Here is a 13,066-nt window from a genome sequence, read left to right on the forward strand (position 1 = left end):
TGCCCCAAACTCAGTCGTTACCCTTTCTCAGCAACATGTGCAAGGGCTCTAGCAATGTGCTCAAACTAGGTAGAAAGTTACCAAAATAGTTGAGAAAACCCAGGAATGAACGCAGCTGCGTCAAACTCTGGGGTCTGGGTGCATTCGTGATGGCCTCTGTCTTCGAGTCCGTAGGCCTGATGCCATCTGCTGCAATCTTTCTCCCCAGGAATTCAACTTCTGGTGCCATGAAAACACACTTGGAGCATTTTAGCCTGAGTCCCACTCCGTCCAGACGACGTAGAACCTCTTCCAGGTTGTGCAGGTGTTCGGTGGCGTCGTGACCGGTGATCAGGATGTCATCTTGGAACACGACGGTTCTCGGGATGGACTTCAGCAAACTCCCCATGTTTCTCTGAACTATGGCTACACAGCTTCGCATTGATTGGGCTCAGTTTGGGTCTTTTTGCCTTAGTGTCCCACAGCTTTTCGAAAGCCCTCTAGCTCATTATTGACTGACTCGCACCCGTGTCCAATTCCATGGATACTAGAACCCCATTTAATTTAACTTACAGCATTATCGGAGCACCTTTGGTAAAAGAATGTACTCCATACACTTCTTCGTCCTGTACCTCGGGTTGAGTTGCCTGTGCCGCTCGATCCACGCTGGATCGATCATCCTCAGCCACATGGTATGTCGCAGCACCCTTGCTCAGTTGCGGACACATTCGCTGAAGGTGCCCCATTGTTGCACAGCCTTTGCACACGTACTGCTTGAATCAGCATTGATAGACCCGATGATAGCCTCCACAACGCCAACAAGGCGAGATTTGATTCACCCCCGATGGCGGACTTTGAGCAGTTACAGGTCGTACGAACGTGGACGAGTAGGCCCTGCCATGTGCAGCTCTGCCTACCGACGATATTATTTTATGCACAGTACTTGCCGGTGAGTTTGGATGCTGGTAAGATACCTGTTTCGAGTTTTCATCCGTGGCCATGTATGCCTAGGCAATCGTGATGGCCCTGCTCAGGTCTAAAGATTCAGCAGCCAGCAGCTTTCGAAGGATGACCTCGTGGCCAATGTCAAGCACGAAAAAGTCCTGCAGCATTTCCTCCAACGCAGCTCCGAAGTTGCACGGCCCAGCGAGACGACTCAGGTCGGCGACAAATTCCGCCACGCCCTGGCCCTCAGAGCGATTGTGCGTATAGAAACGATACCTCGCCATGATGATGCTTTCCTTCAGATTAAAGTGGTTCCGAACCAGCGTACACAATTCATCGTAAGTCTTATCCGTTGGTCAAGTCGGTGAGAGTAGATTCTTGATAAGGTCATAAATTTTTGACTCACAAGCGGTGAGGAGAACCGCCCTGCGCTTAATTGCGTTATCGGTTCCTTCCAATCCGTTGGCTACAAAGTACTGGTCGAAGCGATCAGTGAAATCCTCCCAATCTGCCCCTACCACGAATCTCTCCAAAATTCCAACAGACGTGGTGCGTGAAAGTTCGTATTTTTAACTTGTCACCAATTGTTAAGTATCGAATAATTCTACGAGGCTAAGTACAGTGAGCTAGTTTAGGCATGACCTTACTCCAGTTTATTTATTCTCAAAGGGAGGATTCAACATGGCTGCCAACATTATATACACGGCTTGCACGTGTCTGCCAGTGACCATTAGGACTCCGACAGTCGCGCCCTCCGGTGGGAGGTAAAACTCAGTTAACATACATAACAATCTTACTGAATGGCGGAGCAGGCTTGAGGGGCTGAATGGCCAACTCCTGCTCCTAATTCTTATGTTCTTATATGAATTTTTAAAAAGTGCTCCTTTGGTCTTTTCAGTTCCAGCAGCACCTTCATTATTTTTATTAAGGTGCAGCCTTAAGGCGGGTTACACTCTCGCCACAGAATCAAACATTTATGGATTTAAGCCTGACTTGAGCACAAACATTTAGGCTGACACTCCAGTGCAGATTGAGGGAGCGCTGCACTGTCGGAGGGACAGTACTGAGGGAGTGTTGTACTGTTGTAGGGGCAGTACTGAGGGAGTGCTGTATTGTCGGAGGGGAAATACTGAGGGAGTGGTGTACTGTCGGAGGGGCAGTATTGAGGGAATGCTGCACTGTCGGAGGAGCAGTAATGAGGTAGAGCTGCATTGTCAGAGGGGCAGTACTGAGGGAACGTTAAACTAAAGCCCTGTCTGCTCTCATGTTACTATTTGGAAGAAGAGCAGGGGAGTTCTCCCCAGGTCCTGCCCAGTATTTATCCCTCAACTCACATCACTGGTCATTATCACATTGCTGTTTGTGAGAGTTTGCTGTGCGCAAATTGGCTGCCGCGTTTTCTACATTACAGTAGTGACAATTCTTCAAGCGTACTTCATTGGCTTTTGGCTGTAAAGCACTTTGGGATGTCCTGCGGTTATAAAAGGTGCTGTATAAATATTAGTTCTTGCAGCAGTCACAGGTGTTTCACTCTCGTGTATAACAACCCATGCTGCTGGGATGGACCTTCTTTTGGAGTTTCTCGTATTCTGGGAGCTGGAGGAAGGGATTGATTTCCAGTGGATTTATCAATGGAGGGGATCACACCTGAGGCATGTGGCAGCGGAGACGTGACAAGGGAAGTTGTTCTCCAGACTGGGGTTGAGCTCTCACGGCGTCAGTTGGGTGTCCCAGTAGAAAAGACATCTCGACAGGTTGGAGGGTTGAGGTTGAAAGGAGTCCATGCATCCGATGGTCAGTCACTGTGTCCTGGTCAGTTAATGTGCATCAATTGAGTTCTAAAATGGCCTGAGGGTTATTTTTATTATTCATAAAGGGATGTGGGTATCGATGGCAAGGCCAGCATTTAATGTCCATCCCTAATTGCCCTTAAGATGGTGGTGGTGAACCGCCTTCTTGAACTGCTGCAGTCTGTGTGGTGTTTATTCTTATTGTACTTTGTCATAGTGGTTAGGTCAGAATGGCTTGCAAGGTAATTTTAGAGGGCAGTTAAGAGTCAACCACATTGCTGTGGATCTAGAGTCACATCTGCAGATTTCCTTCCCTCTTTCGTATTTGCAAAGCAAATCAAATGTCAATGTCTAAGTTGGATATCCAGGCCAAAGCTTCCGGTGTAACAGCGTGGATATCTTGTAGGCTGCCTGCGAATTTCCTCTGAGAGCAGTCCTCAATGATGTGCTCCACAGTCGCATGATGGGGATGCTTTGATCTTCCATCTATGGAGAAGGTGGCAGCATCAAACATGACCAGTTCTGAGGAAGGTTTGATCCTTTAGGTTGTGTTGTGGGGTCCTCTGTAAGGAATCTATTTCGTATGTCACAGTTCTTCCAAGCGTTTGATTTGGTGTACTCTGCAGCGAAGTATTGGTCTCCGGCATGGCATGTCAAATCCATTGATGTTGAACTGAATTCTGCTATGAGAATTATTACCAATACGCTTTTATCGACGCCAACACCTTTGCTGTCCGTGCTTGCAAACATCGCACTACCACGCCGTGAATATGCAGTCTCCAGAGAATACAACCGCTACACCAGCAAAGACGTGCCGATCCAGGCCGACTGGAACAACCTACCACCAACCCGTCTCAAATCTAGAAGACCATTTTGGACCATCGCCAAAGCCCTTCAGTGATCTCCCCATATCTTTGATTTCCTTCCCTAAAGGACATTAGTGAACCAGGTGGGTTTTTACGACAATCTGGTAGTTTCATGGTCATCATTACTGATACTAGCTTTTTTATTCCAGATTGATTTAATTAACTGAATTTAAAGCATCTCCGGTGTAGTGTATGTAGGCTTAAACTGTGCAGACCTGCAGTCTTTTATTAGTAGCTCCTGAGTGCTGACAACAAGCTGTGTGTTCCTTTTTATACTGGGTTACCTGCCATGTGCAGGCAACCCCTGGGTCTCCAGCAACAGCACCCTCTAGTGTACTGGTAAGGTGTGCAGTACAAGGGTACATTCAATGTTGCATGACAGTGTTACAGACATCACACAGTGAACAGGCATGCCTACACAACAATACTCCCCCCTGAGCATTTTCCATATCCTAATTGTCATGACCAGGGGAGGTGATCAGTGGTGGGCTATGGGAGGTTGTGGTGAGGGTTGTGTGGTTGCCAGGTGTGACCCCTGTGCTTGAGGCTGGCCTCTTACGTTTCCTCTCTCTCACACACAAACCAAGTGGGTGTCACTGTTGTGGGATCCCTTGGGGAGGTAGCCACGGTGGCAGTGGGTGGTGTGTATTCACTGTGATGTGGGTAGTTGTGGGGTGGTGGGCAGAGCCACAAGACTGGGTGGGCTCCTTGTCCACAAATGGGGATGAGGGTCAGGCTATCCCAGGGTTTGCCAGGGAAGCTGGAGGGTATTGGCCTCATGCTTCTGCTGGTGGCCAGGGGCTGTAGGGCTGGTCTGGTGCCGGTTGCCATTGGTGGTGGCTGGGCTGCCCATTGACCACTGTCCTTGTAGTGGGTCTGCTCCCACTGCCTGTGTGTGTGTCCTGCAAGGGACATCACATTTGTTCCAAAGGTCCAGGCTCCATGGTCAGGTAGCCTGCTGGACCTGGGGGTCTCCCACAGGGGGATTTCATTGGCATTAGCATGGTCCCTGTAGGACCCAATGTCCTTTGGCAGTGTCCTACCGGCATACATGACACCTTGGCTCTGATCACACATAGTCGAGCCTGTATTATACATTCTAGCACTTGCATCACTTTTGGGTGTCCTGGTTTCAACAGACATGGTTACATTAGGCATTTCACAATCTCTATCATTATTGTTAAGCATAATAAACTTGTTCTTGACCTTAATGACACCTGCATTCATCTCGTTAGTCACATTAGTTAAACCAGCATCACAATTCATGGTTACATCGCATACATTTCTATACTTGCACCCTTTAATTGCATCTTTAGCTTTAAAGTCTGTGTACTCAAATAGTTGGAACTTCCCCTTTAAATTTTTTTGGTTACCGGTCTCCTTTAAGGGAGCTTTCAAATCCGATTGGCCGCTCGATGTCACATGATGCTCCTCCATGTTGACTCGTCGTATGGAGGAGGTCTGCTGCCTGCTGCTTGGTGTGCTGCAGCCATTTTGTGGTGCTCTTTTCTTCCATGTTCTTGTGGTGCTGCAGTCATTCTGTGGTCTTGCTGCAGGCAGGCTGCGGTGCTCTTTTCTTCCACAGCACCACTTCGCCTGATGTGAACCCGGTTCATCCAATTCCTGTCCAGCAACATGGGACCGTCGCCGGCTACAATCCACAGGGGAGTTTGTGCAACACGCTGCCTTGGGAGACCTGGACGTCTATACTGCCAATGATTTGGATTTTACCTTTGGTGTAGGTGAGCAGCTTTGCCTAGACAGAAGACAGTTTTGGTCGAGTGGCAGGATTCCTCCAAATTTTTTCAAAGGTCTTTTGGCTCATCACAGACTGGCTCGCCCCTGTGTCGATCTACATGGAGACTGGGACCCCGTCGATGTCCACTTCCATCATCCATGGAGAACTTCCGGTGGAGCAGGTAAAGATTCCATACTCCTCTCCCAGGGTTAGAGCAGCTTCATCTTCATCTGTGTCGGAGCCCCGGTGATTAGCCAACTCATCAGAGACACACTGAGTACAGCCTTTTCTGCACATTCTCTGAAGGTGCCCTTTTTCTTTGCAGCCTTTGCATGCATTGTCTTTGTAGCGGCACTGGTGGGCCCTGTGGTTTCCTCCACAGCACCAGCACGGGGCCATCCGGTTTGCCCCATGTGGCGGACTCAGGGTTGCGGGACTCGGGGCAGCATTTCTGCCTTTAGAAGTGTCCATGCGGTGCACTGCACTCGTCGGATTAGAGTCCTGGGTCAGTATTTGCCTGGAGTCGCTGGCCGAAACCATGTAGGCCCGGCTCACTTGAATTGCTTTCTGCAGGGTGACCATGCTGTCAGCCGAGAGCAATTTGTGTAGGAGGCCTTCTGGCTGATTCCGATGACAAATATGTCCCTTAGTACTTCATTAAGGTGGTCACCAAACTCACATGGTCTTCTTAGGTGTGTAGCATACTTGGCAATTTCTTGGCCCTCCGGTCGCCGGTAAGTGTAGAACCGGTGCCTGGCTGTGAGGATACTTCCTTTCGGTTTTAGTTGTTCCTGTATGATTGTTACAAGTTCCTCATAGCTCTTGGTGATTGTCTTCTCCGGGGCTAGTAAGTCCCTGACGAGACCGTAGATGGTGGGCCCACAACTGCTAAGCAGGATGGCCCTGCGTTTGTTCAGTAGTGTGGCCGGTGTCCCCCCCCCCCCCCTGTCCAGGTCGTTGGCTATAAAGAAGTGTTCCAATCTTTCCACAAAAGCATCCCAATCTTCCTCCTCTGTTGCTGAGGTTAGACATGTTGAGCGTGTAGTTCATGATCTCGTATTCCCATCGCCAGTTGTAGTGTATGTAGGCACCTTTAGTAATGACTCCACGAGGCAGGGTATGGTGCTTAAGCTGTGCAGACCTGCAGTCCTTTATTAGCAGCTCATGAGTGTTGACAACAAGCTGTGTTCTCCTTTTTATACTGGGTTACCTGCCATGTGCAGGCAACCCCTGGGTCTCCAGCAACAGCACCCTCTAGTATACCGGTACGGTGTGTACAGTACAAGGGTACATTCAATGTTGCATGACAATGGTACAGACATCACACAGTGAACAGGCATGCCTACACAACATCCAGATCATTAGCCCAGGCCTCTGGATTACTAGTCCAGAAACATAACCACTATGCTTCCGTAACCATAACAATGGGAGTGTGGCAACATTTCGAATTCTGCAATGTGCCTATGAGAGGCACAGAACGAGATATGGAACAGACAATACTTTAAAGGTGCTGTCTGCTCTCACGATGACAGCATTCCGGCTCCCACCACTGCCACTCCGTCTTTGCATCTGCCGCGGTCTGCACCCCACCCAGCTGAGGCTGCTGCCCGCCGATGCTAATGTGATGCAGTCCGCAGCTGGGCCTTCCAGGACGCCCTGCTAGGCCATCTGCAATCTCTGCCTCAGAGACACAGCAGCCTGGTTGCAGACACATTAAGGAGGAGCACTAGGCATGTGAGGGGGGGAAAGGGGAAGGCCTGAGAAATATGCGAGCAAGTCCCAATAAGGATTTTTCCAACCATGGCCAGATGTCACATCTTGTAAATATAATTGTACATATTTCATTGTTGATGTTTGACTCCTGTTATTTGTGGAATGGTCTTGGCATAATATGGTTCATAGGAACTGGGCTTGCATTTCAGATGGGAGGGGCGTTTGTATATATATATTCATGAAATTGATTGTGTGTTATGTTGTTTCAAGGGGCATTTGTTACATTCTTTATTAGTTGGTGGCGAAGGGTTATTAGTCTGTTGCTTGAGGGCACACTCTTGTTAGAGATATTAAAATATTGATTTGACTGTTTGCATTGCCGTGATGTGTATTAATGGAGAATTTCACGTAGCTGCGCCATGAGCCTAGCACATAATGATGTGACTATGAGGCCCATTCGTCATCTGGTCGTTGATTGGAATCGATGCAGGATGAGGTGTTGACGTGCGACCCTTGCAGCGACAGCGTTCAGACGGTGCCTCCTCTGTGGCTGCTGATCTTCCTCCTCGTTTGCCTCGCCATGCTGTGTGTCGTCATGTTCCTCTTCCTCTTCCTCCTCCTGAGGTGGTGCTGCAGTCCCCAGTGGTAATGCCTGGGCTCTCATGATGGCCAGGTTGTGCAGCATGCAGCAGACCTCAATGAAGAGCAAGCCTTGATGAGGGGAGTACTGATGGCTGCATCCACAGTAGTCAAGACATCGCAAATGCTGCTCTGAGGTTCCGGATGGCCGCGTGGCTCTCGTTGTACCGATGCTCAGCACTGATATTGGAGTTGTGGAGGGGTATCATGAGCAAGGTGGCTAGACCATAGCCGTTGTTACCAGCAGCCAGCCGCGACCTTCATATGGTGGCTGGAAGAGTCGTGGCGCAGTGCTCTCCTGCAGGATGAAAGCATCGTGTGTGCTGCCAGGATAGCGGGCATTCACAGCAAGGATGCGCTGCATGTGGTCGCACCCCAATTGGACATTTAGAAAGTAGTAACCCTTGCGGTTGCGAAACACCTCCGCATTCTGGTGTAGCGCTCGCAATGCCATATGGGTGCAATCAAAGGCGCCCTGAACAATGGGAAAGCCCGCTATCCTGGTGAACCCACATGACTGGTCCTCCTCTTTCTCCCTTGTCATGGGAAACTTTATATAGTCCATTCTCCTGCAGTAGAGAGCATTTGTGACCTTGCGGATGCAGCATTGAGCAGCAAATTGCGAGACGTTGCAGATGTCCCCTAATGCAGCCTGGAAGGAGCCGGAGGCATAGAAACTGAGTGCAACAGTGACCTTTACTGCGATGGTCAGCGAAGTCCTGGTCCCGCTATCAGCCTGTAGGTCTGGCTGCAGGAGATGGCATAGCTCGGTGACAACCTCCTTGTGGAACTGCTGCCTGCTAATGCACCGCTCCTCAGACATGTCTATGTATGATTACGTGTTCCCGATAAACCCGTGGGGGGGGTAAGGCCTCCTGTTGCAACGTCTACAGGGTTCCGCATTCATGGCCCCACATTCCCAAACTCCCTTCCCTGTAGACGTCGTCAGACACTGGTTCTACACCCACCGACGGCCCAAAGGCCAGGAAATTGCGAAATACGGCGCAGACCTCAGAAGGCTGGCGGCACCGTGCGAGTTCGGCGACCACCTCAACGAAGCGCTGCGAGACATTTTTGTCATTGGAATTGGCCATGAGGACCTTCTTCATAAGCTACTGTCGGCGGATACCACAGTCATACTGCAGAAAGCCATCTCTGTGAGCCAGGCATTCATGACCTCGACCTGTGGCTCTAGGTAGATGACTCACCCTCAGGACTCAAACCTGGCAGGTACTGTGCACAGAGTGACGCCGTTTAGAGGCTGGACTGTAGAGCGCGAACCCTCTCTGGGAAGAGAGAACAGGCCCCCGAGTCCCTTAACTCAGAGTCCGCCGAGGGGGGCTAATCGAATAGCACCATGTTGGAGTTGCAGAGGGAATCACAGGGCTCACCAGTGCCGTTTTAAAGATTATGTATGCAAAGGCTGCAGCACAAAGGGCCACCTACAGCAAATGTGTAAGAGAAATATGACTCACTGTGTTGATGAAGAGTGCAGATGGCCATGAATCCAGCGCGGATTATGAATCGATAGGCAGAGAGGCAGCCCAATCCCACAGGGAGGTACATAGCATGTTTACCTGCACCACCGAGTGTTCCCCGCTGAAGATGGAAGTCGAGATAGAGGGCGTTCCAGTCTTCATGGAAGTGGACACCGGGGCGAGCCAGTCAGTGATGAATCAATAAGCCTTTGAGAGGCTATGGGACAATCAAACTGAACGACCCGAGTTGGCCCCGGTTCAGGCAAAGCTGCGCACCTACACCAATGAAATCATCCCAGTCGTTGGTAGCGCAAATGTAAAGGTACTCCATGATGGCGCGGTGCACAAGTTACCTCTGTGGATTGTTGCAGGTGATGGACCAACGCTGCTCGGCAGAAGGTGGATGGAGAAGATCCATTGGAAATGGGAAGACTTCACCCCTCCAGCGATCGAAGCCCTCTCCGCTCAGGGGCAAAGCAAAACCCTCACCTGAGGGTGGACCCGGCACCGGAGAGCAGACCAGCACGACACCCGAGACACAGACGGCTCAGCACGACTGCGTGGAGATGATCCAGCTGAGACGACCCGAACGCACCTTCCAAGTTCCAGTGGCAGGACTCTGGAGGAAGAAAATCGGATCCAAAGGCAACTCCCCAGCTTCGGAGGCAGAACTGGGGGAGAAGAGGATCACCGCAGCCGACATCATGGAGTGAGGAAAGATGGCGCCCAACCCACGAGGTGAGGCGCTGAGGACAAAGATGGCCGCGGCCAGACCACGAGGTACAGCGCTGATGGAGCAACACGTGGCACCAAATGGAGAAGCAGATTGGGGTAAAGAAAGCAAGGCTCTCTTAAAGGAGGCCTGCAACCCACCACAATTAAAGGGACAGTTCCACACACTTAAGCAATGTAATAGTAATTGTAAGTCAGAGGAAAAAACTGTAATTGATCATTTAAAATGTGCAGCTGATAATCTGAATTATATATACGCAACCAGCGAGGAAAAGTTGCGCGATTATGTAAAATGTGTAATTGATGATCTGAACTGTGCACATACAACCAGCAAGAAAAAGTCGCGCGATTGCATTCGGACCCACAGTGTGTCCAGCATAAGTAATGAAAAATTGTGCGATGCAGGGTTTCAGCTGCACGCATCCAATGCATCGGGAGCACACAGGCCCAGCGAGCTACCCAATGCTGTAGCCGGTGTCCCGGGGACCAGAGTCATACACCATGGAGTGCAGCCACAAGCAGCCGACACACACGAGCTACAGAGCAAACGACCTCAGCAGGGCAACGGCACCGGTATCGATACCATGCCCCTGATCGGCTCCACCTCTCAGGCACCCGATGGCACCAACTGCCACGAGCCTGAAGGAGCAGACTGCACTAAGGTGCAGTCCCCAGACCCCATCGCCACCAAGGTCGTACCTGTAGATGTAGGGTCACCCACCACAGTTCCCCCAAAGGAAACTGGCACCAGCCTGGATCCCAAACCAAACGAAGCCCAGGCCAGCGAGTCAGCAGTTTCCTGTGCACTGCTAAACGACAGCTCCTCAGGGAGCAGCAGCGACCCTGGGTGCAAAGAAAGGACAGGGAGGTCACAGGCATCTGTGAACTGGTCTGACGCTAGGGACCACGACAACAGCCCCGAGAGCAGGCGAGGCGAGCCAACGGGGTTCCCACTGCCAGCATCGGGCACTGAGCCGCCACCAGACTGCAGGGACACAACCCAGCAGCTCCTGAACTAGCTTGTCCCCATGCACCGGTCACTGCATCGATAAGGCATCTGCCAAGGGTCAACCAGACAGAGCCCACATAGAGCTAAACCCAGAGAACAGTCAATGCAGAGGGGATTTGCACTAAAGGCTCAGGGGAGAGTGATGTAATGTACTTGTTGTACCACGGAACCACAAATATAATGCAAAACCCATTTTCCTGAACTTGAATGCACCTGAATGCTAGGAGCCCCCGCCATAATCATTGTGGGGGGGGCGGGGGAGAATGGAGTGGTCAGACACACACACACACACACACACACAAACAGCAACCACCAGCACGCTACTGCACCAACCACTCACCCAAGATTGAAATGACCTGCCAAGGGTCAACCAGACAGAGCCCACATAGAGCTAAGCCCAGAGCACAGTCAATGCAGAGGGGATTTGCACTAAAGGCTCAGGGGAGAGTGATGTCATGTATCCTACATGGCTACTGTTAGTACTATCACAAGCTGTGCCACCAGAGGGCACAGCAGTGGGGGACTTGTAGGTTGTGCCTGGCCTAGTATAAAAGGCAGGCCACTCTGGAGTTAACTAATAAAGGACTAAGGTCACTACAGTTCAAGTACAGCACATTACCTCGTGGAGTCATTACTAGAGCTTCTAAGGATACAACAACCACCACTCCGGGACGCGAATGGCAGGCGATACCCAACTGAATTTCTTGCCCTACGTCTTCGGTTCACACCACAGACTCTGTTCCCTTGCCACCGTGGCAATGTCTGAGGCTGACCAAGTCTGTTTGTAACCTTGGTATCATATTAGATCAGGAATTGAACTTCCTACCTCATAACTGTTCCATCACAAGGACCACCTATTTCCACCTCCATAACATCGCCCGTCTCCGCCCCACCTCAGCTCATCCGCTGCTGTAACCCTCATCCATGCCTTTGTTACCTCTAGACTTGATTATTCCAATGCACTCCTGGCTGGCCTCCCACATTCTACCCTACGTAAACTAGAGATGAGCCAGCACGGCTGCCAATGGTGGACCAAAGGAAGTGTGGGATGCTCCAGAGGTAAATTAAAGTTCTTCTCTCTTTGGGCCGTGTTTGTTCCAAGTTTAACAGTTGTATTTCTGGCCACCAGAGGGCACATCCGTTGTGTGTTGAGATTTTGGTGCCAGTATGGACTGAGTTTAACGTTCAGATTTGTAGACCTGCTGCGGTTCCATGTTCTGTTTGGTGAGGGTGTAGGGAGTTGGGATTTTATCCTTTTTCACCATCGTTACTTTTGGTGTCTTCTCTTTCTCCCCCCACCCTGTGTTGTGGAACTGATCATGTCACTAGACTAGGTGCCACAGAGTGGTGAGACATGCTTTCTGGCCGCTATTCCTTTCCATGCTGAGTGATGCCAAGCAGATGGTGACTACCTCACCCCACGTGGTGGGGGTGAGGGTAATTCCAAGGGCGATTTAACCTCAAGCCGTTTCTACTTGGTTCCTCACAGGCTGACACAGTGTGACAGGCAGCAGCCGTGGCAACATAAGAACATGAAATAGGAGCAGGAGAAGCCATTTGGCCCCTCAAGCCTGCTCCGCCATTCAATAAGATTATGGCTGATCTGATCTTGGCCTCCACTCCACTTCCCTGCCCGCTCCCCATAACCCTTGACTCCCTTATCATTCATGAATCTGTCTATCTCCGCCTTAAATATATTCAATGACCCAGCCTCCACCGCTCTCTGGGGTAGAGAATTCTAAAGATTCACAACTCTCTTGAGAGAAAAAATTCCTCCTCATTTCCATTTTAAATGGGCGACCCCTTATTCTGAAACTATGCCTCCTAGTTCTAGATTCTCCCATGAGGGGAAACATCCTCTCTGCATCTACCTTGTTGAGCCCCCTCAATATCTTATATGTTTCAATAAGATCATTTCTCATTCTTCTGAACTTCAATGAGTACAGGCCCAACTTGCTCAACCTTCCTTCATAAGACAACAGATGGTGCTTGATGCAGGCTGAGCCAAAGATGACGAAGCAGAGAGAATCCCTTAGAGAAAAAGATACAGGTGCTCTGTGGTACACTGCTGCTTGTGGCGGTAAACCAGGGGGACACTTTTGTCATATTTTGAAGGACAGAAAGGTCAATTTTAAAAACAAAGTTTGTTCGTGGGATGTGGGTGTCGCTGGCAAGGC

General features: G+C 50.3%; 1 protein-coding gene across 3 annotated transcripts in view; it reads left to right on the forward strand.

The window, feature by feature from the left end:
• Positions 1-13,066, forward strand: part of p3h2 (prolyl 3-hydroxylase 2) — a 303,175-nt gene that overhangs the window by 9,031 nt on the left and 281,078 nt on the right. Inside the window, exon 1 of one of the 3 annotated variants that reach the window (XM_070883823.1) lies at positions 5,065-5,499. The exons of the other annotated variants lie outside the window; for them this stretch is intronic. Coding sequence (XP_070739924.1) covers positions 5,437-5,499 — 63 coding nt within the window. The 5' untranslated portion in view covers positions 5,065-5,436. Of the gene's footprint in view, positions 1-5,064; positions 5,500-13,066 lie in introns of those variants that run through there. 3 annotated transcript variants of the gene reach the window in all.

This window comes from Pristiophorus japonicus, chromosome 6 (assembly GCF_044704955.1).
Source record: "Pristiophorus japonicus isolate sPriJap1 chromosome 6, sPriJap1.hap1, whole genome shotgun sequence".
Classification (NCBI taxonomy): Eukaryota; Metazoa; Chordata; class Chondrichthyes; family Pristiophoridae; genus Pristiophorus; species Pristiophorus japonicus.